This window comes from Echeneis naucrates, chromosome 24 (assembly GCF_900963305.1).
Source record: "Echeneis naucrates chromosome 24, fEcheNa1.1, whole genome shotgun sequence".
In the NCBI taxonomy this organism is placed as follows: Eukaryota; Metazoa; Chordata; class Actinopteri; order Carangiformes; family Echeneidae; genus Echeneis; species Echeneis naucrates.
In genome coordinates this window covers 2,036,241-2,063,952 of record NC_042534.1, presented here as the reverse complement: position 1 = coordinate 2,063,952, position 27,712 = coordinate 2,036,241, and the positions used below count along the sequence as shown (strand labels likewise).

The window sequence follows — 27,712 nt, the reverse complement described above, 5'->3', positions numbered from 1 at the left end:
TCTCCAGCCACCGTCTCAGCTCGGCTCAGTCCGGCACCACCACCACCACCACCACCACCACTCGGCCCTGAGACTCTCCGTCCGCCCGGAAACCTGCAAAATCATTGGAACCACTTACCTGGATCTACCCCGCCGAGAACCCCCCCACCTGCTCACCTGCTCACCTGTCCTCAAACCCGGAAGTCAACGCCTCACCCAACCCCGCCGCCAGTAAATACTGCTGCTGCCACTCGAGTTGGTCGGCCAACATTAATTAAATAAATAAAAACAATCCAGCAAGAATGTCCAACTAACTAAAGCATGAATGAATTAATAGAGGAAGTCCTTATTAGGGCCTGGTCTGAAGTCAGATCTGTGCCGGAAATTAACGCGATCACTCAACTCGACCGCGAACCTCCCATAAGCCCCGCCCCTCTTCGCGCATGCCCAGAGCGGCGCTGGGAGCTGTCCGCGTCAGTCGGTGCTGAAGCGTCTCCGCCGAAGCAGCTCCGGTCCGGTCCAGCCACGAACCGGCAGCGATGGAGGAAGAGTTAAAATGCCCCGTCTGCGGGTCCCTCTTCAAGGACCCCATCCTGCTGCCCTGCTCCCACAACGTGTGCCTGGCCTGCGCCCGGAACATCACCGTGCAGACCCCGGAGGGAGAGACCCCGGTCCAGAGCCGAGCCTCGGGCAGCTCCGACTACGACTACCTGGACATGGACAAGATGAGCCTGTACAGCGAGACGGACAGCGGGTACGGGTCCTACACGCCGTGCCAGCTCAAGTCCCCCAACGGGGTGCGAGTGTTTCCGCCGGTCATCCCCCACCGACACTGCTCCCTCACCTGCCCGCTGTGCCACCGCAGCGTGTCCCTGGAGGAGCGGGGACTCCGGGGGTTCCCTCGGAACCGGCTGCTGGAGGCCATCGTGTCGCGGTACCAGCAGAACCGCGCCTCCTCCACCTCCACCTCCACCTCCACGGCGGTGAAGTGCCAGCTGTGTGACCGCAACCCGCTGGACGCGGCGGTGATGTGCGAGCAGTGCGACGTCTACTACTGTAACGCCTGCCAGCAGCGCTGCCACCCCTCCCGGGGTCCGCTGGCCAAGCACCGCCTGGTGCCGCCGCCACCGCCGAGCCAAGCGGCGGGCAGAGGGGCTGCGGGCGGCGGAGGAGGTGGAGGAGGAGGTGGAGGAGGAGGCGGCGGAGGCGGAGGAGGAGGCGGCGGCCAGCAGCCGCCAGCTACCGCACGAAAACCGGCGACCTGCGTGGATCACGAAGCGGAAAACTTCAGCATGTTCTGCTCCAGCTGCAGAGCTCCGGTGTGTCTGAAGTGTCTGGAGGACGGAAAGCACGCCAAACACGACGTCAAACCGCTGGCGGTGATGTGGAAGCAGCACAAGGTGAGTCTAATTGGACTCTCCTAATGAGCTCACACTGATACACAGCATATGCTCTCTCTCTCTCTCTCTCTCTCTCTCTCTCTCTCTCTCACCCCCCCCCCTCCTCCAAACACACATAAAGTGAGCCTTCAGTCTGTTTATACAGTAACACAACATTTGTGTTGTTTTTGTGAGCAGGCACACTCACATACATCCACGAAGATGAGGCCAGTGTTATTCCTCCACCTTAAATTAGTCTAAAGATAAAATTCAACTTTGTCAGTTGTGAAGGATGGTTGTGTATTTGTGTGTAACCCTGAAGGTGTTTTGACTGGCGAGGTTTAGTCAGCTGCTGTTTATCCTTCGGTGCTTTTGGGTGATTTCCTCTTTGATACTTTCACTCTCTGAGCTGAGCTGCTGCCCTTAATCATATTATATATTCTGCATCTCAGTTATGTCGATGCCAAATATTTATTTTACGCTCGAATCGAGAGTCAGCTTCATCCCTCTAGCTGTTGTGGTTTTGTGGATGAAAAATCTGGAGAAGAACGGATCAGTAAAAAAAACAACAATCCTTCAGATATTCAGGTGATGAAATTAAATTTTTTTTGTGTGTTTGGAATACTTTACTTTGCATCAACAGTCTTGAAAAGAAGCCAAGAGCATTGAAATTGTGTTTATTCAAATTTTTTAATTAGAATAATCACACAGACTGGCTTTGTCAGTGATTTATGACTTTGAGCTGATATGAGCGTCTGAATGTCTGATGATGGATAGCGTTTAAAGTGGCGTCCTTTATTGTTGCACGTTGTGAGAATCTGTGTGCAGCTGTCTGGATCTGCTTGAATTTGGTGCAGAGTTGTGTTATTGTGTCAATGGTAATAATCCATCCAGTCTACCGGTGTTCTGCCATCCAAATTCAACCCTCCCTGTTGCTCCCCTTGCCTGCCAAAAAGTCACCCGCCTTTTTAATTAAAGGATGATTAAAGTGATTTATGATTTAATTCGTTTTTTAATGACTCTTTCATTAATTTAAAAGATGAGGCTGCTGCAGGTTTGAGGTCAATACAGGTTCACTCTTTTCAGGTTAATGTGTCACACGGTCTGCTGATAAAATTCAGACTTTGTCTTGTAACTTTACTTTCTATTGTGTAGAAAACCAAGGTTAGATTGCCAATGTTCATCTTTTTAATTTTAAACACTAAATTGCCTTTTTATTAAGAGCTCGTGTGGTTAACAAAAAAAAAAAAAAAAAAAAAAAGCCTCCAGGACAGGAAGTAAAATGGCTGAGTGGCGTTAAAGCGGCCGTAGCTTTGCATTTTTCACATCCTTAATCAAACTTGTTGTTCATAAAGAATTTAAGGCCATCATCAGGATCATCCTCACACGCAGACCTCATAAGTGTGAATTAAAAGCCATTTTAGCCTGTTTCCTGCTAAGTGGGTCATTGGGACTAATCTCCGTGCCTCTTGGTTTTTGTGTGATTGGAAGCTTCCAGTCATCCCATTCATCATTTAGCCATCACTCATCCTTATCAGCCTCTTTTTATTTTTTAATCCAGTGTTTCCTCATCATTCACCTTTTTCTCTCCCCTCCCCTTCATTTACTCCTGTTTTCCTCATGCCCTTCCTCCATCTTTCCTTCTGTCACCCCCCCCCACCACGCATAAATGGACCGTGAAATCCCATCAGAGTACAGGAGTGAGAGGGCGTTGATAAGTAATGAGCAGCGAATGAATAAGAGATGGCTGCCACTTAGTTAATATGGTGTCCATCTTGTTGAGGGAGATCAGTGATGGTTCTGTCTTTGACAGGTTTTTGTTTATTTTTTTTGCACAGCTGAGATGGATTTTGAGTTTCTGAAGTGTCGCTCATTGACATCAGGCTTTGCTTCTTTCTTTCCTTTTTCTTTCGTCTTTTCTGAGTCAATGAACGTGGCTTCGTCCTGCAGCCTCTCCAAAAACAACATTCATCCTCTGTGGATTTTTATATTTATCAGCTACTGAAATCTCAGACTGAATGACTGATTTCCTGTGTTTTGCACGAAGTGATGCTCTACAACATTTTCAGAGATGTAATTCACAGAACGTGAAGGTCTAGTTCTGGAGGATTCTTCTGTATTAGTTCATTTTGGAGAAGGAGAAGGACTGGGAAAGTACCTGGAGCATTAAAAACCAGGCCTGAGGTGTGGAGGCTTCAAACTTTACAATAACATTAACTCACGGTTAATAATTTACATGGAGCTTTAAGAGTAAAAAAAAAAACTACGCACAGGTTGGCCCAATATCTGAAGTCATGAATATGCATATGTGCAGCGGATGAACTTTCACTGAGGGGAGGCAGAGGAAGACACTGATTCAGTTTCCTCTAATCAGTCAAGCAGAAAGTGTGTGTGTGTGTGTGTGTGTGTGTGTGTGTGTGTGTGTGTGTGCTCTGAGTTAAATATTAAGAAGCACAAATGGTTTCAGGCTGCTCAGCACTGGCTTCATTTTTCAGCCCCTGAGTCAGCGTCCGTTTTTATTTACAGTTTGTGGTCACAAAAGAAAGTTCAGCCATGTTTCTGTGACAAATACTCTTCCACTGCCAACAACCGCCTCTCCTGTAAGTGTAGGCTTGTTTCTTTTTCTACGTTAGCAGACAAAAAAAAACAAAAAAAAACCCTTTTACTCTGTTTGTCCAACACTCCCAGGTGGCTTTTTTTATTTTTAAATTCCTCAGTGATGAGTCTAAAATTAGTGAGTGAGGAATGGCGTGGGATCTTCATGCAGCACCAAAGTCATTTCTCTGGTATTCTGAGCTGCACCAAAACAGGAGACTGCCTCTGTGGTGTCTTTCCTTCCACTTCCCCCGTCACCACATTTATTTATCTCCTTGTAGTTCTGCAGGGATTTTCTCTCAGCTTCCTAAACCTTGGCTGCTGCTCGTTGTAATGTGTTGTCTCGGATGCAGAAACAAAGCTGCTGCTGTCGTCAGTGCTCCTGCTTTTCAAAATATGACACCCAGCTCGGCGTACGCTCCCATTCCTCTGCGTGATTTTTTTTTTTTTTTTTTTTTTTTTTTTACCGTTTCCGCCCTGCAGTCGCCCGCTGATGTTTCTGCTTCGGCCTAACGTGCTTCATCAAGGCCGGCAGTTTCAGGTCAGGTTGAGGATTGTTCTTTTCCGTTTGTGTTAAATGGCGCTGAGGTTGAATTTGTTCTTGAGCTTTGTGAGTTTGAGATTGGTCATCATTCACTTCACAGCACAATCATCTAAACCATTAATCCCCTAATAAACCATATCTCCTAACTCCTAACTCCTAACTCCTAACCCTTGACTCCTCACTCCTAACACTTGACTATAACCTTGTTTGACTTCTCACCCTTTAAAGAGAAGAGATGTCGACTTGTGTCCCGTTCACGTCCGTATCTGAAAGAGATGACAGATTTCTCTCAGAAGGATGAAACTTTTCAAATGTTTCACAAGTAAGGAGAAAAAAAAAACCATCAACAAGAAGGCTGACAGCCCAATTACAAACGTGATCTTTCAAAAACTTTTAAAAATAAATACGTCTGCTGTGCCAGTTTAGCTGAGGTTGACGTAGGTGGTAAATCGGCACTAAAGATCTTAATCAATGATGCGTCTCTGTGGAGATGAGAACGTGGAGGGAAGCAGATGGTCAGTAGGCGTTCGGCTGACATCGAGTCTGGAGATGAGGCGGATTATGTCCTTGTATACTAACACTAGTCATAAGCACCACATCCAGACGTCCGATTTGTGCCAACTATTGTTTGTCAGACGTGTTCCTTTTCTGCAACATCTGTCATCACTTCTCATCTGGAGGCCCGCGAACGACAAACTCTTTGTCCTCGAAAAGAAAAAGGATAATTAGGACGAGACGCATGTGATCTGTTCCCTTTTCCCGCAGCGGCGTTCACATGTCTCCAGATATGAATCATTTACGTTCACTGGCAGCATTAGCTTTGTCAGTACTGGTCGGCTCGTCCTGCGTTGAATCGTTTCATATCGACGGCAAACACTTTGTCCGCTGGGACTCTGACAAAACATTTTGACAAGCATGTTCCATGTTCCACGCGTTTTGTTGTGATCTCTGTCGCGGTTTATTTCTGTTCATGGAGCTTTCATGTCGATTGAAAACACGTACAGCCAAAGTGCACTGACGTGTTGAATGTTTGCCAAAGCTAATACATCTGGACTGATCCAATTCATAGAATCACACTTTTCTTTTTCTTTTTAGAGCTGGAGTTGAAGCTGCAGCATTTATTTGATGAGCTTATTACATGATTGGCAGATTGTGAGGATTTGCTGCTCCTCTAAACAAAATGTAAGATTGTCAGAAAATTTGAGGATTTTATTTTTTTTTCAGTGTGCGGAGGGTTAATTTGTTGGTAAAGTCGCTCTCACTGATGGATGACTTGATAAGAAGTTGGTTGTGGCACAGTTTGAGGGATTTAGTGATGCTGAGGCCTGCAGCCACGTTGGCATCAGTTGGTTTTTCCAGTTAATGAGCGCTGGATGCTAAATGAATGAACCTCCCGTAGTCACCCTTCACCCAGGTGACCCCGACTCTCACACATCGACTCCACATGGTTCAGGATTTATTTACATGAACGTCCTGATCCGTTTCTGCTGTTACAGGGCAGATGGTCGGTTTACTGGGAGGATTGTTGGGACTTGGGTCTCTCTCATCTATCATCTCTGCTTGTTTATACCTGGTGTCATGCCTGGTTGTTATTATTGGTGTAACTGTCTTCTAGCTGATCAGCTGAGATGATTCAGGACGAGTGCAGACGGTGCCGACCTGACTGAGTTCACTCCAGATTGCAGCCTGCTGACGGTGACGGGTCATCCTGTCTCGCCTCTTACCTCGGGCAGCTCAGTGCTAATGAAGACGCTGCAGCATGACCTCAACCCAACTCTGCACAACCTTAAAAGGATCACTAGAGCAGAAAATTATATCTTAACATGTAGATTTTTATTTATTTTTTTGCCATTACAGTGACAGATTTGCATTATAGTGTGCGAGCTCCCAAACTGCTTCAGCTGTTATTTCTAAATGATTTTTGTTATATTTGGAAAAAGCTCCTCTTTGATATGCATTTCTTCATTTGGCCTAAATTCGGTGTAATGTGATGTACAAAAGAGAGGCGGAAATCAGCTGAGTACAAATGATTTGACGCATTCGAAGAGAATCTGACCCCAGAGACGTTTTCTAGCACAGGCTGCAGGAAAATGGTGACAGGAAGTCCAAACTCTGCTTCACTGCCTCCTGGCCAGTCGCTGTGCGAAGCAGTTGTGAAAATGTCACACTGTAAAGTAGTTTAAAAAAAAAAAAAATCTATCTGACTGATGAATGCAACGCTGACTAGCTGGAGGACGAGGAGGAGGCAAATCCCGCCTCTTTGGACCAGATCTGTGATTCCCTAAATGTGACCGTGTTGGCAGATTTCTGTCGTCACGATGTCACCAGCACACAGCACTCACCCGGACGCAGCGTGGCAGGAAGCAACTGAAGGCTGCGCTGCCGGACTTGTGCAGCAAATGTAGGTTAATGCACTTTGCTGCACTTCCTCTCCTGTGGCGGTAACACAACAGACGTCCTCCTCTGCAGAAAGGACTGAGGCTGGCTGTGGTTTTTATTTCTTTCTATTCCTGGTAACAGCTTCAGTGCTGGACATCCCTGTAGTGGAACGATGAGCATCGTTGCCATGGTTACCAGCGGCTGCTCATTCATTAGCAGAGAGTACATTAAACGACAGATTGTGACGCCTGCAGACGGAGTCTTTCACTGACATTTACTCGAAAGAATCTCGACAAGGACAAACGCACACCGTCCCACCATGAGGTGTAACACATTCATCACATTCAACAAACCTCATTTGCAGTCGCTTTATGACGATTAGGCCCTCGGCCTTATTACCTATCCTCTGGCTTCGTTAATGTGGAAGATGCCCCGATCAATTATTGATTAGAGGGACTGTTCTTCTTTGCTCTGCAGCACTGTTGCTGCTCTCTCTCTCTCTCTCTCTCTCTCTCTCTCTCTCTCTCTCAAAAATTCACAATGATTTGAAAAAACAAAACAAAAACCGGAGCTTCCCTTTTTCCTTCTTTCTCTCCGAGCTCGTTCAGGCAGCTCTGGCTGTAACTGCTGATCCCGGCTGCGGTTTATCTAACACCACAGGGGAGGAACTGCCTCCTCTGGGGATGATGTGGTGCTGCTGTGAAACAGTGAAAGCCTCATCATCGTGACTACGCAGTGGAAGCATTTGGAGTATCTGTTTTGCTTTTCTTTTTTTTTTTTTTTTTTTTTTTATCTTCCTCTGTGATCCCACTTCTGATTATAAATCTGCAAACCTTTTATTTAAACCCACCTCACTTTGCTGTTATGGTTCAATTTAATATGATCATGTAAAATGTGCTGAGTCATGGAGATGAAAAGGGCTTCACAAATCAATATGAGCACCAAAGAACTCTTCCTGTTTGCACTGTTCATGTTTGAGCACTCACCTTCTGTCATAAATATTGATGGTTCTCATATAAATGCTTAAAAGGCTTCTTGCATTGCATTTTTCTGGTTTGTAGGGAGTTTAACTTCTCACACCACATATTGATTTTTCTGGGTTCTGGTTATCTGATGATGATGATGATTTATGACCAAATACCTGCAGAACTTCACCAACACTCCCGTCAGCCTCGGCTGCATTTTGTGTTCAGTGCAGATTAGCAGATGCAGTAATATGTAAAGTCATCAGCAAATGAAGTGTATCAACATGTGTGTTTGTTGTTGAACGCTGGTGTAACAGAGCAGCAGAGGATTGGGGAGACTGGGTGATGGTTGGTGAGAGGAGGAGGAGGAAGGGCAGAGGAGATTGGTTTTGACCTCCAGATGTGAACTGCTAATACTGTAACACAGCTGGCTGGCTAGACGGAGGTGGGGGGGGGGTTACTAACTGTGCCACCGTAGCTCTGATATACACAGTATACAGTATTGTGATTATTTTTATGACAATTATGTGAGTGCAGCATAAAAAACGGTGTACGCCTGTTGTGATATCAGGGACAGACATGCTGGTTGCGACCCAAACTCAGCCTGCAGTCGTTGTCGCCGTATTTACGCCTGCTGCATTCTGCACAGGGAAGTCAATTCTCCTTTTAGGAGAGGTCGATTTGTTTTCATCACAACACAGTGCCGAGCTTCAGCGCTTCTCGAGGAAAGGAGATGATTTGATTGTTCAGCTGCAGCGCGCTCACAAGTTGACGATTGATTCTTTACGAGCAGAACCCCGTTTACACAACTATGTCTGGTTTTAAAAATGTTATTTAAATGACAGAACCGAGTGAAAAGCTCAGTGAGCATTTAGGGAGCAGGGGAGAGGAAAACAGACAGAGGACATAAAGGCTTATAAATGCAAATGAGCGGAGGAGGGGGGGCCGCCTCCTCTCCAGGTCCCATGAGTATCATTTTGACAAGGTCACCGCCACCATCAACCATCCCCGGGAGACGGCCGAACACAGAAGAGGCCTGTTGTTGTTCCCTTTTGTCCACATGAGCGTTTGTGTGACTCTACTTCAGATTTCACTTCCTACGTATTCCTTCAGATGGATGTCTGAACTTAACGGAAGTTGAAGAAGGAAAAACTGGACTTTTCCAGTCTGGATGTCATCAGCTGTCTCTGCATATCCAAGAAGATGAACCGGAGGTCGTTCCAGCAGTGACCTAAATGTAGATGAGTTCAGGTTACCACGTCGGTAATGACAGCACAGACTCTCCAGTCAGAACACGTCTGGTGGAAATGATGTTCACACATGATGTGCTGTTATATTCCTGCTCATTTGTATCACTTGAATTTCTGCTTTTTTTTTGTTATCTTTTCTTTTCTCGTCTTCGTTTCCTTCACCGTTCACATTTCTGAGACTGACGCAGCTCTGTTTTTATTCTTTAGTGTGCTGTGTGTATCTGCGTATCACTTTTTCTGCAAAGCAGTTTGTGTTACACAGTTAAAGTGCTACACAAATGAAGACTGTGAGCCGACGCTGTGACGTCGGTGGATGTGGAGCTGCAGCTCTCTCAGGTCTCAGTCGACCGGTCCATTTCTCAGCATCGTCCTCCTGCTTCTTTGTGCCCCCCCCCCCCATGAATGTCACTGGTCTCTGAATGTCAGACTGAATAAATGCTCCTGCGCTGCTCCCATAATAAGATAATGACATAATAGCACTTGTCTCTGAGAGGAGCTGGAGGGGTGCTGACGGCGAGGAAAAAGAAAATTGACGCTCACACACTTTGGAGGAGTAATAACGGACGAAAAAGGTCAAGGGGGGAGGAGAACAAAGGAAACAAAAGGAGAGAAGAAATTGGACTTCTTGAATGTAGAGATCTGCTCGACGGGTCTGCAGATGAGAAGAGGTGTAGCTCTCATCACGTCTGTCACGTCTGATTTCCTTTTTCCTCTGCATGATGATCTCGTGTCTCCCCCGTTTTTTTTTGGCCCGCCACCGCTCCCTCCCCCTCAGGGCCGACTTGTCACATTTCAACACTGTTACACACAGTTTCACTGCGCTCTGCTGTGACTGCAGCCAAATTTAGAGCTGGCTCTTGTGCTGGCAGTGGGTGCAGACCTGCACCTTCAAACAGCTCAAAAGGTTGTTGCATTTTGTGAGCGATGTACTGAAGATGTTTCTTTGAATGAAAGTTAATCTGTTGCAACAACACTTCTGGGTGATATGTTTTGTGTTTTCGCAATCAAAAGATTGCAGATTTTGACTTTGCTTTTTTTTTTTTTTTTTTTTTTTTTAACAGGGCTAACGAATGGAAGTGATCCTTTTTTTTTTTTATGGAAATCACGATGAGGTGTTGCTTGTTGGGTCTCCTTATGATGATTTGTAAAACAGGGCAACAACAACAACGGCAGCTGTGGCAGAGTCACCTGCGTATGAAAAACATGAGTCACTGCACTGAGGGTGTGCACGTTGTGAGCAAACAAACGTGAGCGTGTGAAGGTTAGATCTGCAGGTCGGAGGTGGCTCATAGTTCAAAACAAAGATTTGTCCAGCAGCTTGTGTCACCTCCTTTCTCAGACACAGCAGATAAATCTTGATCCTGAGCAGCTCTAAAATACAAATGTCCCCACGTGCACCGATACTGATATTTTCCGTCACATGTATCAGATTCAGCCTCGGCATGGAGACTGCAGTGGGAAGGATCAGTTCAGTGTTGATATAAAAATGACTGTCATTTGCAAATAATTGAGCTGGAGGTTGATATTGTGCAAATGAGTTGAACACAATGAATCTGTGGAGGGGAAAATTTGTTTTTGGACGAGCTCAACAGGGATTCTATAAGCTCTATTGTTTGTCTCTTTTGTTGTGTATGTTGTATTTATTGTGTTGTCTTCTTGGTAAGAGAAGAGTTTTTAACGTTGGCGAACCTTTACATTTAGAAAAAAAGATGATGATGATTCAGCTGGTGCTGTTTCTCGAGGTTTGCTGCTCTTTGTGTCTTGTGTCTTGTGTCCACACAATGCATTCTGGGATATGATCCAGCTCAGCGCTGCTCTGAGAAAAAGAAGTAATGGCTAAAGAAAATCAATGGTTGAGTAAAAAGAGGTGTGTTTTCGTAGCAGGTGGGAGGACGCCGTTCAGATCTTTGACCTGATTGGTTGATAAATAAATAAAGAACCAAGGAGGAATAAGAGAGGAGGAGGAGGAGGAGATGTGCCAGGACAGCCCGGGTACGGCACATCCGTCATCCTCTTGTTAGCAATTTGGCACACGCACACACACACACACAGACGGAGACAGCTTGCTGGGCCAGATGGCCTCTTGGTGAGGAGCAGAAAGGAGCTCCACACGAGGGTTGGATTGATTTGTGAACCACGACCTCCACACGTCCCTTCTCCTGACTCCAGACAGGACAGGATGGACAGGAATAAGACGCGTGTGTGCGTGTGTGTGTGTGTGTGTGTGTGTGTGTGTGATTTAATGGACTGATAAAGGGAAGAGTGACACATTCAGGTCCATTTGTCCCCCAACTGACTTATATATGATTCAGTCTGATTAAAATTAAGTGTTTATTGCTTAACAAATCACAAAATGCTACTTTTGTCATTTCTGTACCTTTTTTAAAATGAGAACAAATATTTTAGTCTCCCTCCCTCGACGGCAGCTCATTAAATCTGACTCAGCAATGCAAGAACCAAAGTCTCATAATGATCATTGCTCTTTTTAAACAATTTTTAACGCTTCATACAAATTTTAAGACTAAGGGCAGATCTACACTAATCAATTTATCGAAGGAGTGACTGCTCTCCTCAGTCAGTGCAGTCCCCAAAAACACATTAACAGGCGAATAAAGAAAGGAATCCTCAGTGACGCCGCTTTTAGGGGATGAAACTTACAGATGATATAAACAGTTTATTTTTTTTAAGTGTTGACCTTTTTGCTCTGTGCAGCAAGACACAACTGATTTTTCTAGTAACGAACAAATGAAGGAAGGTCTGCCACCTTCACATCGCCTTCTGGCTCTCTGTGTGTTTGTGTGTTTGTGTGTGTGTGTGTTCATTCATGACACTGCCATCAGCCAGGGTGTGGCGACAGCAGAACAGATTCATCACAGCTTGGCTGGTGCTTAAACAGTGTGCGTTTCCTTTGTCCTGTCTTCTCTCATTTACTGGTGTAACACACACGCGTCTGCCAAATCTTCCATCATATTCGCTGCTTCGACTGGAGACCGACTCTGGAGCGGGTCCTTGTTGTGTAAAAGTTTAGTCAATATTTCCCCATCATGCTCTTTAGGTGGAATCGGACAGATGTGGGATTTACACTGATTACTTTTTATTAATTATTTTAATATGGCTTATTATAAAAGCCACATGTCACCAGGAAACTGGGGGTCACCGGCAAAAAGATGTTTGCTCTAATTGTGAGTCACTACTTTGTTCTGTTGGTTTCCAACTCTTTGTAAAAGTCTGCGGTCAGTTTAAGGGTTGACGGAGCTGCAGTTATTTTAAAGCGCCATAAAATTTAGAACTACGTCAGCCATTAAATATAAAAAAAAAAAAAATCTAAACAGAAGCGATCTTCTGTAGGCACAGCTTATTTCCGTATCATTTCTTTTTCACTTTTATCCTGCGGTCTTGTTTAATGGGCCTTAAATGAGGCCTTTGAGATCTGTGGAGGAGGAGCAGCAGTGCAGGAGGTTAAACGTATGAATTAACCTTTTGTTTATGTTGTGCACAGTTATAAGTGACAGCAGCAGTTTTTGAGCCACGCTGGCGGCTGCAGGACGAAGATAAACTACGTTAGTCGCCTCCTCACGGGGGCTTTTCTCCAAATTAACTCATAAACATCCTCCTTTCTGAAACAGTCCCGAAGTGTTCGATTCTGAGCTCCTCTTCTGCGTTTTATTGAAGGGTGAGGAAATTTTTGCACGCTGCTCATATTTAATTCATGAAAACAAAATGTTAATGGACAGGATGAGATTATCCAGTCAGTCAAATTAAATCTTAGTCACACAACTCGACTTGGAATCAAATCAGCCGCATAAGAAGATGTAGAGATGTGATATTCCACATTATAAATGTACGCCTGCCAAAGCTATCATATCACATGGAAATCAGAGAACTGGGGGAAGTGCTTCCTTTTGGGGTAAATAGAGAAAATGTAATGAGGATCAAAGAGTGTCAAATCCATTAGTCTCAGTGCTCAGATCCAAGTGTTTGTGTTGTACTGAAGATAAAGCATCGTTGCTATATTTCTTTGTGAAAATTTAATGATTTGGATGAAACAACATCTCTGAGGAAGTTCAATTTGGGGCAACTGGACTTAGTTGAATACCCCTGAAGTCCCGTTGCCTCGATTCGACTGAGGTGAAGGCGCTGCAGACCAAGACCTGTAAGACCAGGAAGGGTGAGTCCGAGAGACGAGGTCAGCAGGAAGTGCAGAGAAAGGCCGGGATTCATTTTGTGGGAATATAGAGTAGGTGAGCAGGGAAGAGCTGATTCAGATAGTTAGATCTTTGTGATGACTTATTCTTATTATTATTCTTATTCTTATTATTATAAATCCTAAATTATCGAAACAAATTCAATTACTTGCCTGTTCGTTTCAGTCTTGAAGTTGTGGATTCTCTCGGTCGCCATTCTGGATCAGAAATTAATCGAGACTGCAAACTTAATCCCGGTCAGCAAAGTGATGCAGAGTCTCGTGCCTGGCAGAGGAAGTCCCAGTTAATTTGCTTTAGGATGGGATCAGGCGTAATCTGAGCATCCTTCACGGCGGGGGGGGTGATAAGTGATTACATAACTGATGTCTTAGAAGTAAAGCTGGTTTCTCATTGGTTGAACTGGTTACACAGTCAGATCGACTGTTGAACAATAACTGAAAACTGTCGTCCCTCCATCATAAAAATACTGTCTTTGTGTGTTCCTGTCCCTGCAGTGTCAGCTCTCCCAGGCCCTGAACGGAGTCTCTGACAAGGCCAAAGACGCCAAGGAGTTCCTGGTCCAACTCAAGAATATGCTTCAGCAGATCCAGGTGCAGAATTATATCTAGATATTATACATTTGATGAAATGAGCTTCAGTGATCTGATAGTCTGAAAGCTCCAGAGTCCAACACAGCTATGAACATCTCCTGCAGTCACTTCAGTCACATCGTGATATTTCCCTCCGCTAGTCGAGTTACAAGTGATCCTGAATCCAACCAAACGTAAACACAGAGCCAAACATTGGACAGTTTTACTCCGTCAGCTGTCGACTTTCCAGTCGAGGAGAAATGCACCGATGTCCTAACGCTCTTCTCTTCTATGGAATCTTAAGCCTGGAGGCAGAACTTAAGTAAATACTCGTGTAAATTCTTTATGTCATGCTCATGTTGTCATTTTCACGTTAAGCATTGTGGTCTGAGCATGAAAAGCTGAACCAGAAGATGTTGTTTTCTTCGAGGCGACTGTTTTATCACCTCAGCCACCTCAGCTGCTTCAGGATATATATACATTCAGATTTTTCCCGGTTCTTCATGAGCACAGTGAAGAAGATTTTTACTATAACCAATACCCGTGTCTGATCATCGCCCCCGCCCCCCCGCCCAACCACCACCAGCACACACGCAGAGGTTTTTGCATAATTTACATGTTTTCCTCAGATAAAATAAATCTTTCTGCTAATAGACAAAAAGCTCCAAATAAATCCGTCACGGAGGAACATTTGGCCTGCTCGCACCTTGCAGCAGGGGAGCAAATCCACTGACTCACTTAACTAAAACAAACCATATCAGCCAAATCTGAAGCGTGTGTGTTTTATTTTCCCTGTGGACAACATTGCTGTGCAGCTGATCTCTCCAGCAACATCTGCCAGCCATGCACACACTATCTGCATATGCACTGTCACGCTGTTAGCTGCAGATCTACGTGCAGGCATTAAAAGTCTGATTGCAAAATGACGAGGATTGTATTTGTTAAAAAAAAAAAAAAAAAAATCTCTTAGCACTGCCGCTCTGTCTGGAAGCCGGAGAGCAAGCAGCGATGGATAAAGATAAATAAAGATCTTCAGCTCTCATCCTCTTAGCAGATCTGAACTGTGTCCCTCAGTGGAGGACATTAAATTGGAAATCACTGATATCAGCTCATCTCCTCGTCCAAAAAAAAAAAAAAAAAAAAAGAGCCTCAATGAAGCCCCACTTTCTGGAATTGACGCACAAAAACTGTACACAGGGGGGATTCCCCTGAAGTCCCTGAATCTGGAATGTATTTTATTTTTATTTTAAAAGATATAAATTTGACAAAATAAATTTTTTGATATATACGTTTGTGCATTTCTACAGATGCATTCATCTTTTGAAGGTTTTAATTTGGTTTAGTTTCACACAGGCAGAAGAGCTAAAAGTGGAAATCGTACAGCCATCTCCACGTTTACAGCTGGGGAAAAAAAAAAAAACTTGTTTTAATGTTAAAAATAATCACTGAAGGTAAGTTAAAGGAGATGAATGTAATTAAGGATGGTGAAGTGCAGTTTATATAAACTGGCGACGAACAAGTTCAGCGCAGACAAAAATAGAAAAGGATAAATTAACATATCAGCAACGAGCACGAAGCGGCTCTGAGCAACTAAATGAAGCAAAACACACCAACAGATCTATTTTTGGACTCTTTTTTGTGATTGAATTATTCCTGACAGGAGCTTCCTAATGAGAACCGCAGAGGAGCAACTGAAAATAACTCCATTTTGACTGAAGTGTCCCAAAATATGTGACCCTCTTTTTAAGAATCGGAATCATTTTTGTCCCGTCTTTGTGTGCTGCTCCAGGAGAACGGCGTTGAGTTCGAGGCCTGCCTGGTGGCTCAGTGTGACTCCCTGATCGAAGCTCTGACCAGGCAGAAAGCCAAGCTGCTCACCAAAGTCACCAAGGAGAAGGAGTACAAGCTGAAGGTGAAGTACCATGGGGGGGGGGGGGGGGGGGTGGGTGGGTGTGTGTGTGTGTGTGTGTGTGTGTGTCTGTGTGTGTGTAACCTCTCCGTCATCACATCAGTTTCCAACAGTTGGCATAAAATGTGAGAGATTTATAATTATGAAAAGATTTACTTTTACGCTGCTGCTCATGTGATTCTCATCAGCCAATCACTGATGTTTTAGGCAAATTTTCATATCACATCACAGTTAATTGTTGCAGCCACCGGATGATTTTCTACGATAATCCAGAGAACATGCTCAGTATTTGTTGTATTTCTGTGAGATAACCAAATCTGTAGTGAGGTCTGAGGAAAAGACCAGATAAATCTTTTTTTTTTTTGCTTCGTAAATCTGCTGCTGGGGTTGTCCTCAGAGTATCACATGGACGCCTGCCCGGCCTCAACGTGCCCACCGACCGACTGACCGTCTGGATGGAGGCGGTGGGGGGAGCCGGGGGGGGGGTGAGGGTGTTTGGACGAAACAGCTGCTGCGATTATCTGCAGAATGGGGATTGAAATTCAGCCAGAGGGCAAAAGGCCGCAGGGCTGCAGGGGGAGTCGGTGACTGATGACTTCGGCAGCGTCTTTACATAAATAAATATTCATTCGCACGGCGTGTTTGACCAGATGAGTGATTCACCTGCCGGTTCGTGTTCCGGTGGAGGCCGCAGCTTTCTATTCATTTCTGTTTTTAACAGGTTTAGATCAGTGCAGTAGACGCAGTTTCACTCATGCCTGTAAAATCTGATCGATTACAGCAGATGGTTGCATTTTGTTTTTCTAAAACACTTAAAATGCTTTTAATCTGTTTTTGTCGACACATCGACCCCCCCCCCCCCCCAGTCTCCACCAAGATGGATCTTACTAAAACTCACCGAAGCAACAACTTAATCCTTTAAAAGCACCATATTTAGTTTTTCTCTACAAATATTTGCCGTATTCGTGCGAGCAGCGAGTGCAAAACTTTGATCAGGTCACCGGTTCGTGGCTGAGCTGACCGTAAAGTGGCGTCGATACAAACAGACGGAAAAGATTTTACACCAAAGTCAAGATCGATCCGATCAAATGTCACATTTCTGACTGTAGCTACGTCTCAGTCAGACGCAGCGGCTTTGTAGTTTAATCTCCTCTGAGCCGATCACTAAATACACACATGATGATCGCTGAACGATTCACCCTGACCTTTGACCTCGGAGCGTCCCTCGGCGTCGTGCCCTCCGCCCGAGTCACATGACTCCGCGTGAAACAGTTTTGTATCGTCGTCATAGACATGAAGTCTTACAAGGGGAAGACTCAAACCTGCTCTCTCAATCTGTTTATTTCTGGGATGCTTTTGCAGTTTTTCCAGCACAGAGACTGTATTCGGCATGAAGGCCGAGCAGCTCTGGCTGTCACACGCTGCTCAGCCTGCGGGAGGCGGCAGCTTGTCCCAGCGGGTTGGAGGGAAACTGAAATGAAGCTACGGCGCTCAGGATTCACGCTTCATACTTCGTGTTGCTTACACAACAGATTAAGGAGTCCACGTCCTAAATTGGAGAAAAACAAAAAACAAATGTTCCCAATGTAAATAATTTGAGTGTATTTTTGGCAAATGTAAATTCCAGCTGCATACAAATATATATTCTTTGTATTGATTTCTGATTTATTCATTCAACTAATCCCTAAATCCTTTAGCAGAATCATTTTCATACATACACACATGCAGAAAGTGTAAAGTGATTATATTTACACGACTTAATATGCTAATTTAATGTTTTATGGTTCTGATCAAAACTCCTACCAGTTAAAGTTAAGTATTAATAGGACAGTTCATAAATGAGCCAGCAATTAATCAATTATGAAGAAGAATCTGGAGTTATCGTTTACAGTAAAGGAAATCAAACACACAAACACACTCGCAGCGGTTTGATCGGTTTAGACAGCAGTTGACAGGTAGATAATTAACTGTGATCTCATAAACGAGGAGACTAATCACCAAGACGTCATCTAATTATCTCTGCCGTTCGCCGAGACGGCCGCAGTTTAACGGTATAATTAATTATCTTAATCCGGAAGAGCGTACACGTTCACGTGCAGGACGTAATAAAGACACGGATCGGTTGTACCTTGAGTTTTTAATCAGCGATCAGCTGAAGTGGAGCTCAGGTGTGACTGGATGTAAACAAAAGGCTAATGAGACAGTGACAGCTCGCTGACTTTCAATTAGCCTCCAACGACACGTCCAAATCTCATTTCCCTTCTGCTCGGAGTTCAGCCAGCGGATAGACCTGCCAGGAATGCTGTGGGATTTTGAGGGCCGTTTTCCAATCTTGTTCTCAGCCAGTTTATAAATCCAGCACCTTTTTCCGGTCAGCCACCAACTCGCCCGTCGGCTCTGCCAGCTCCAGCAGCCTCATCTGTTGCACTTCCAGTTCAGGAAGCGACACATAACGCTGAAAATCTGTGTGACCCCCCTCCGTGCAGACGCTCATGCTTCATTTTTCCTTTGAGGTTTTGCTTACATTCGCCAACTTTTGTACACAACGGCCAACAAAAACACTGCAGCCACAACAGCGATGACAACTAGCCAGCAAGAGCAACAATACTCAGCGGACAGATTCATAAAATCTGTCACAGCGAGTTGGATAGCGTTCCTTCTGTAGCTGGTCCCCAACGAAAACAGATCCAACAACACGGAGATAAAAGCAGCTCTGAGGAATCTGCATCTTCACATGAATCACAGACATGAAAGGGTATTTTGACAGTCAACCACCTGACGGGGATCTGAGCTGGTCCACACGCATGTCGAGTATCGTTTCTGTCTTTGTCGAACAAAAAACCCCAAACCAGCATCCACAAGCTCAGATTACAGGACGCAGCGTTGCTTCATTATTGTTAAATTGATTGTGACGTTCGTCAGACAAATAGATTTGGATCGGAGTCCAGCCTTTGGACCGCAGAGCTGTTAGATATGAGCGTTTCAGAGATACATTAAAATACAGCTAGACTGAAATCGCTCTTCCAGCATTTGAGGTCAAAATGAAGACTTTGCTTCTTTCCTTTGTCAGGTGGTGCGAGACCAGATCACCCACTGCACCATGAAGCTACGTCAGACCACAGGGATGATGGAGTACTGTCTGGAAGTCCTCAAGGAGAACGATCCCAGTGGATTCCTGCAGGTACATGTGCAGTTTGCCTCCTGAAGGGTTGTTATTTTTAACGATTAAATAAAAACGGTTCGAGTTCTACCACCTACTTCTCATGAACGTAGGAGAAGAAGAAAAAAGATCTATTTGCATTTCTGTGGTGACAGATTTTAAGATGCAGTTTAAAACTGAATAAGAAGAATTTGGAGTAATTTTCCAGCTCAGCGTGAAACATGTAATCCTTTAATTTATTAAAAAAAGAAAAATCTCAGTTTGGATACGATAAGTTTGGCTTTGCTATCTTACAATATCCAAGAAAATATCCAGCCAGCAGAATTTGGCATGTGGCGTCTCTGCTTTGGAAATTAATTTTCATCCACATAACAGACATGAAACAACCAAACAGAGCTGATTGTCGCTGAAGAGCCAAATCTCTCGAAAACAGGACTTAAATTTAAATTATACGAAAATGCAAATTTGAAAAGGATGCAGGAAGTTTAATGCTTCCGAGGTCTCTGATGTTTCAGACACTGGCCCAGATTAAGTCACCGCACAGTCAGAGCAGGACGACTTCCTCAGTGCCGAGGGAACAACAACAACAACAACAACAACAACAACAACATCACGCTCAGCGCACAAACACACAGAAACAGGGGATGCATCCAATTTGCCTCGACACTGCAGTTAATTGACTCGACTTGTTTCCGGCTCAGCTGATCAACAGTTAATGATCCGTGCATGTTAAAGGTCAGCGTGTGCACCTGTGCAGAGAGAGGGTTTGAGCTCGGGCCTGCTCGCTCGTAGAACCGATTAAACACCACGTATTTCCAGTTCAGTGTGTTTCTGTATGTACACTCCGACTTTCGGGGAAGGTCCCCACACTAATGCTTCTGTTTGTCCTCACGGAAAATCCAAAAAAAAAAAAAAAAAAAGAGACACATTTCCTCCAGAACCGAGGAAGTTCTCCAGACCACGTTACGGCTGGTTCTGTCTCGTGTCTGGGCTTTCTGCTTGTGGATGGTTTCTCCTCCTGCAGAGTGGGAGGTTAGCAGGAGCGATGAATTAGAGATCAAAGACGCTCCTGAGGGACGCACACATCCTCTCTGCTCTATTTCATCTGAATATTTAATAATATATTGATTATGAGGCTCTGTGAGGAGTCAAGGCTCTGAAGAAATGAAGGGAGGATCTCAGTGCTCGGGAACATTTGTAATTTTAACTGCTCTGAAGAGGAAGAAGTCTTCTATGCTCTTAATGCTCCAGGCTGAATTTTTCAAATCCTCTGCTCGTGTTGTGCTTCTGAAGAAAATGAGCTTATTTGCAGCTGAGTGTAGTTTCGTGTAATGTTTCCACTTAGCTTTTCTTTTTTCGCATCCTTAAATATTTGAACTGCACTAATGCTCGCCCCATCTCGCTTGTCGGACACGATGTAATGAAGCCACTGACGGAGCAGATCCCAGAAGAGGAGCTGCTCTGTATGCAGGGAGAGCATCACAGCCCTGCCAGCATATTTTACTGGAGATCTTGAATGCTTGTGCTCTCGTTTCCAGCGTGTGAATATTTTCTGTGTGTGTGTGTGTGCGTGCGTGTTGTGCAGATCTCCGACGCCCTGATCAAGCGGGTGACATCGTCTCAGGATCAGTGGGTAAAAGGCGCCCTGGAGCCCAAAGTTGGCCCCGAGTTTGACCTCACCCTCAACACCGACTCGCTGCTGCAGACCATCCTGCAGCTGGACTTCTGCCAGGGCAAAGGTGAGCGAACGGCAGCACGGTTTCCAGAAACATCTCAGCCAGAAAAGGATCTTACACATTATCACGTGTGTTTACATGCGTTCTTTTCTCCAAGCGGACATGCACATCATTTACACGCCTCCTCAAATGTGTGATATTGCAGAAGATGCTGATTTTAACCTCCAAAGCAGACGGCAGCCACCTTGGAGTCAAGCTTAATAAAGGAATGATTTCAGGTTCTTCCATTTCTGCTGACATCCTTTAGAGCTGAATCCCAGTTTGGCAGACTGTTAATGAAACATCAGGTCTAGTTTATAAAGGTTGGAGTTCAGCACAATTCAGGAGTTTGTGCTGCGGGGAATTCATAGTAATAAATATAAAGTGGTCCAACAATGAATACACAGTATGATTATTATTTATTTCTTTTTTCAGAAAGGAAAGGACAACAAATCTCCTTTCCATGTACAACAGTGCATACAGCACTGATTAGATATTCATTGGCTCTTCCTTAGCGACCGGTTAGCGTGCATGGCTGCACACAGCATCCTTTACATTCATGAGATTCCCCGGATGTATAGTGAATGTACGTGAGGCAGGAATCATTCAATCTGCTCACTTTTACAAAAGAGCAAGTGATTCCTAATGTTGTTCTGTAACACCGGGATCACTGGAAATGTGATGAACGTTTAACGGGTTAATAATGTCTCATGCAGTTCAGGTTTTACGGAGCTACTTCAAATAAGTTCATGTTTTCTGATTCGTAATTCCTTAAAACACGTAAATAAGGAATGTGAGCTACGTCTGCAGGTCTTTGCAGGTTCTGGTGTTCTTGAAAGAGACCTTCTCTAACTGAACTCCAGTTGTTGCGGATCTCACATTCCTTGTTCTTCTGAACAACGTTGTTGATTATATTTCCATATCTAATTCTTGATTAACACTTTTATTTTATTTTTTTTTTAATAAATTCTGTACTCATGACCGAAGCAAACGTCTGAGATTTGGATGAAAAACGATATTTGTGATCCAACATGCTGACGACAGCGCAGTTTACAATGATGAAACGTCAATGTTTGTATCATCTTCCAAAGAAAACTGAACTATCTGATTCTAATCACCCAACCTCATGAGATTTTAATATAATTTGCACATGAATATTTTTTTTAGCGATGGCTCTTCCATCATCGTCAATCCAAGTTTCCTCCGCCGGTCTCACTTTAACCTTCTGTCCATGTGCTCTTGTATTAAAACGCCCAAACCAACGTGGCATTTCCAGATGTGCAGGAGAATCCCTTATTGAAACAAATGCAAGCAGCAGACAGTGGTGAGGCTGAGATGGAGACAGAGAGCCCAGGAGGTATTTCGGAGAATCCACTTCTTTGAAAGTAAACCCCCAGTCCTCCTCCTCCTCCTCCTCCCATCCTTTGAATTTATTTTGTTCTTCCCTCCTCCGTCAGTCCCGTTTGCTCTCACAGCCAGTCTGGTTAAAACCTCATCGGTCTGTTTGTCCCACCAAGTCGACCTGGTCTCTTTCCTCTGCATGGTTTTTGTTTTCCAGCACCTCTGCAGAAAAGTGTAACCCTCACTGGGACACACAATTTCAGGAAATTGTAGCCTGAAGTGCTTCTCTTTTTCTCAAACCAGATTTTCTCATCTAATCACGTCTCCAAGATGATCCCAGATTTGGTTAAGTTAAGTTTGAAGTCTAATAAAATACAATAATAATATAATAAATAATAAAATGGATCTACAGCAAAGTAAACATGAGAGGAGAAGATGAAATAAAATGGCTACAGCAATAAATTCTCCTTTTCTTTGGGTTGAATAAATGAATCAAAGAACTACTCGGGCTACAAATACCATGAAGAACATTTAAATATTGACGCAGATATCTTTGTGTGTGTGTGAATAACTCCTGCAGCACTGCTCCTTTCCCCTTTTGTCTTCACCACTCTTGTTTTTATGATTATTTTTTGTCTCCAAAGATGAGACGAGAATCGAAACAGCCTTTATTTTTATTTGATTTGCTCCTTTTGGAACAGGCGTCCTGCCTTTTTATGAACTAAAGCTGGATTTGATACAAAGCTGACCAAGAATCCTGTTCTAACTAGTGATGAACTTGTTTTTAATGGTTTAATCACCGTGTCCTCCGGTTGGGGGTTCAAACACTTCAGCATCATGTGCTCACACGGCCGACTTGAAGCCTCCCTGTTGTCCTGTAAATGAACCCAGAGCTCCTTCTCCCCCCAGACTCGCATTAAAGCCCCCGTTTCTTTGACACCACCCAGAGGCGTCCGTTTGTCTCCCTCCTCTCGTCACCTTCTAACACTTTGCTTTCCTCACGCCTCCGACCCCACCCAATCTCCATGTCTCCGTCTGATCTGACCCTCCGCCTCTCCGTCGCAGTGGAGTCCGGGCCCTCGGTGCCGGCGGCTCCTCTCCTGCAGCTGGAGAAGTGCTGCACCAGGAACAACAGCGCCACCCTGGCCTGGAGAGTGACGGCGCCGCCGGGCAGCCCCATCGAGGGCTACGTCCTGGAGCTGGACGACGGCAACGGAGGGCAGTACAGGGTCAGTGAGAGTTTGTGTTCTGCTCAGCTCTGACTGTGTGCGTTAGAAAAGCATCGCTGAGTAAATGTGTGTGTTACTCGACCTACATGTGTAACCACAAATTCTTGACTGTGTGTAGATGAGTTTTAAGCAGCAGATCTAAAGGATGCACTTAACCTACATATCCAATGATGCTAAAGTGTGTGTGTGTGTGTGTGTCCACTCAGGAGGTCTATGTGGGTAAAGAGACTGTGTGCACGGTGGACGGCCTCCATTTTAACAGCGCCTACAATGCCAGAGTTAAAGCCTATAACGGCATCGGAGTGGGGCCCTACAGCAAGACGGTGGTGCTCAAGACATCTGATGGTAGGCTGTGTGTTTGTGTGTGTCTGTGTGCGAGGCCTCAACATGAAAGGACAGTGTCTTTGGCTTTGTCTTTGTTGTTTGTCTTAATTCTCCAAAGAACAGCGAAGCTCGTGTTGATCTCGTGGGTCTGTTCGACAATAAAGCGAATCTTAGATGAGGCTGACGTTTCTTTAGGAGATGAAGGCAACAGAATAAAAAGTGTTGTTTTATTAAAGAGGGAGGGAAACTGGAAGGACAAGAGTGGAGCGGAAATAAGAAAAGAAAGTGGACGAGGAGACAAGAAGGAAAAGGAAATAAATTGAATTTTAAGAGTAGAGGAAGGAAAGGAGGAAAACGGAAAAGAACAGGGAAGGTGAGGAAGTGGAGAAAAATAGAAGAGAGGAAACCAAAGAAAAGTAGATGAGAAAGGAGAGAAGGAAAAGAAACGAGTGGAGTGGACAACAATGAAGAAGAGAAACACACACACACACGTTCTCTTTGCCAGCCACTGAAACAATGAGCATCAGTCTGTTTTCTGACTGATAACCGTTCATCCCCTCCTGCCCTCTTTTTATTTTCTTTCTCTCGCCAATCCTTCCTCCCCCGCTCGCTCGCTCTCTCTCTCTCTCTCTCTCTCTCTCTCTCTCTCTCTCTCCTGGAGGGTTGTCGTTTCCTGCGGCTACACACAAACAGGAAATTGTACTAGTTGAGCTGACAAAGAGGCAAAGAGCAGCAAAGGCTGGAAAACAGCTGAATATATATTAAAGCTGAACGATTGATGCAACTTCAAGTTGTGGATAAAAAAATTTTGTCACAGGAAAATGTCAAAAAATAAATTGAGGCAGATTTTCGTTTCTCACATCTTTGTACGTTGAGCTCGGACTCTGCTGGTGAAACAAAAGTGTGTGTGGGTAGCTGTAGTCGTAGTTTTCTTTGGGTAGGGCCATTTCCCCATAGAATTCAATACAGCCTGACTTCTTTTTAAACCCGTGATGATGCAGATTTCATAAAACATTTCAGCAGTAGGGTCGACATCGTGGCCTCACGTCTGGCTCTTGGGTTTCCTTTGGCAGTGGCTTGGTTCACCTTTGACCCCACCTCAGCTCATCGGGACATCGTTCTGACCAATGAGAACCAGACGGTCACCTGTAACAGCTACGACGACCGCGTGGTGCTGGGAACTGCGGCCTTCTCCAAGGTGAGCGCTCACACGAGCTTTTGGCTTTTTGGGAGGAACCGGCTGATCGGCGACGTTCATACTGTTTCCCCTTTCCACTTCAGGGCATCCACTATTGGGAGGTCCGCATCGATCGCTATGACAACCACCCGGACCCGGCGTTCGGCGTGGCGAGGATCAACACCATGAAAGACATGATGCTGGGGAAGGACGACAAGGCGTGGGCCATGTATGTGGACAACAACCGCTCCTGGTTCATGCACAACAACTCTCACACCAACAGGTAGGCCTGGTCTGATTCATCAGCGACCAACTTCCACAAACTTTGACATCCATCAACAGTCACACGACACGAAGAAGATCACGTGAAACGGCTGAAATCTGCCTGGTTTACACTTTACATAAGCACCGACATGCCGGACTATTCTGGTTATCAAGAACGAATGAGTTAAAGTGAGCGACACATTAATGAAAGATCGAGTCAAGAGCTCTGAAGGTTTTTTTTTTTTTTTTGTGCTGTTACTGACGTTAACCTTTGAACCATCCGTTTAGTTTGACATGCAGAGGTTTGTATCTCGTTAGAAAAGCAGTGACATTCACCTGCTGAGCTATCTGCTCTTGTATTCACGTCACTGACGCTCGTATGTCTCATGCATAAAGTTTCACACATGTGCACACACGCACAAAAAAAAATAAAAAATAAAAAAACGCACACGCATGCAGTGCAATGATGTATACACAAGATGACAGCAGGACCCCCGGGGCTCGTACAATACCAACTAACAAACAGCAGGGAGCAGCAGCAGAAGACTGCAGGCTGCAGGAGACATCAAAACATCTCTGTGCCCCGTCGCCCTCAGTGTCACAAGGAAGTTAGCAAACTCTCATTAAACATTTATTTACATGGAAACGTGCTTTCTTCACACAAAAAAGTCGGCTCTCCTCTCTCCATCTGGACTTCAGGCCATTAATCATCCCCTGTCTTTGTTTCATATTGTTATTTACCTCGTATCGATTCCTTCGTCTCTCTCCCACGAAGCATTCCTCCGGCGGGTGCTGCGTCTTGTTTGTCAGTTTTTGCTCTTTTGCAGATGTGGAACTTCAAAGCAAAAACGCACCTTTTGCAGTTTAAACTCAAATTCATGAGTTTCGCTTGGATTTTTTTTTTTTTTGTGAAACCTCCTCCTGAAGCACAAACACTGAGGAGAATTTAGGTAAGCTTTTTCTTCTGGATGAGCTTCTTCACACAAACGGTGGGGAAAAAAAATAAATCCAAAGTTTCTTTTCATTGAATTGTATAATAGCGATACATTTTCATCTCAGCCTCATCCATTACAACCGTGGAACAGAGATTACGGTTTCCAGCTCATACTACTGGTAACGGAATTTTAAATTCCTGCTGTTTCTTTACACCTGCACCTCATTTCAGCATTTCCTTTATTAAAGTGCAGGTAGAAATGAATGTGGCCTTCGTGGTGAGCTTCGGCCTGAGAGCTTACGATGGAACAACAACACAGAAGAGGAGATGATAGTTGGTCTGCTCAGGATGTGATGAGTAACATTCTGAAACTCTGTTGTGTGTTTTGTGTGTGCGCAGGGCGGAGGGCGGCATCACAAAGAGCTCGACTGTGGGCATCCTGCTGGATCTGACCAAACACACTCTGACCTTCTACATCAACAAGGAGCAGCACGGACCGACGGCCTTTGAGAACCTGGACGGGGTGTTTGTGCCGGCCGTCAGCCTCAACAGGAACGTACAGGTCGGTGTGCGTTTGTGTGTGTAAGTGTGTCCTGTACGTGTTGTGTTTTGTTGATGGCAAAGACGTTTCATTATTCTGGGCAATTAAATTAAAGTCTGTTTGTAACTCGGACATTTTACTGTGAAAGATTGTGACTTTAAACGGTTATCAAGAGTGCAACCGACAGCATTTAACTGTCACAAACATTAAAAGCAGAGCTGAAACAATTAGGTGATTGATTATTTGGCTGCTGACAGAGAATCAATCCTCAACCTTTGATTAACGATCAGTCATTCAGCTCATTAATCAAACATGAGCCGCAGATTCGCTGATTGTAATAAACTGAATATTCATCTGTGTTCGGAGCGAACGAACCATTTTACAGTTATTTAGTCTCTTCATGACTCTTTCTTTTCATTATTAACTTATTAACTCCTTCGGATGATTTCCTGTTTTATTTTGAGTCTCGCTTGTCCTCGATCAGTGTCCCTTTGGTGTCTCATGTCCTGCTGGTTCACCTCTTACCTGTCTTCTCCATGTTAATCCTCATCCAAAATCCACAAAACATGAAGCAACTAAAGCGTGAAAACAAAAAATGTCAATCATAGTAAGTCTTCTTTTTAGACTCAAAAATTATTCAGTTAATCTCAAAAAGCAAGATAAGAAAAGTGAGTGATCTGAAAATCAGGGAGTGCTGCGGTTTGTTTTGCTGCTATCGATGGCCTAAATCTCCTGAATGACGCATCCAGTTGTTTGTAACGTGTGAACTTAAATGTGGGAAACACAATCAGAAACACAATCTTCTTCTTATCAGTGAAAACAGTGAAAAGCTCAGCTCGCCCTGATCCTTGAAGCTTGATAACTAGTCTGGTTAAAAAAAAAATAAAATAAAAAATCACAGAATTATTTTGGCTTTGGAGACACCGTTCGTCTGAAGAGCTTTCAGATGAGAGGAAATGTGCTCCGTCTTCCAGAGCAGAGCGTAAACAGACGTACTTTAGCAGAAACATGGATTTTTAAAATCTGCAGAGCAGCAAAACATTCAACTGCATCACTAAACTTCTGCTTCATACCGTGTATGGGGAAATGTCAGAGAGAGAGAGCAGAAGCACGCCCTCCAAATGGCTGTGAAATAATCGTTATCGTGTTTCAGAAGCCTCCTTCGGTGCCCGCCCTCGGCCTCACTGCCTGTCTGTCTGTTTCAGGTGACCTTACTGACCGGCCTGGAGGTGCCAAAGAATATCAAACAGTAG

The 27,712-nt window shown here is 44.5% G+C and overlaps 1 protein-coding gene across 1 annotated transcript; it reads left to right on the top strand.

The window, feature by feature from the left end:
• Window positions 1-518: 518 nt before the first annotated feature.
• On the top strand, window positions 519-27,712 carry trim67 (tripartite motif containing 67). The gene is made up of 11 exons (XM_029497074.1): window positions 519-1,379; window positions 13,791-13,886; window positions 15,655-15,777; window positions 18,845-18,955; window positions 20,520-20,673; window positions 23,056-23,219; window positions 23,426-23,564; window positions 24,617-24,741; window positions 24,825-25,003; window positions 26,318-26,480; window positions 27,665-27,712. Exons 1-11 carry the CDS (start codon window positions 519-521, stop codon window positions 27,710-27,712), a joined length of 2,163 nt encoding a protein of 720 aa, XP_029352934.1.

Excerpts from the sequence above, each read along its gene's own strand:
- trim67 (XM_029497074.1), top strand. The coding sequence starts at position 519 with ATGGAGGAAGAGTTAAAATGCCCCGTCTGCGGGTCCCTCTTCAAGGAC. Across the intron at positions 15,778-18,844 it reads AGAAGGAGTACAAGCTGAAG|GTGGTGCGAGACCAGATCAC; the intron begins GTGAAGTACCAT and ends TTCCTTTGTCAG. Across the intron at positions 24,742-24,824 it reads GAACTGCGGCCTTCTCCAAG|GGCATCCACTATTGGGAGGT; the intron begins GTGAGCGCTCAC and ends TTTCCACTTCAG.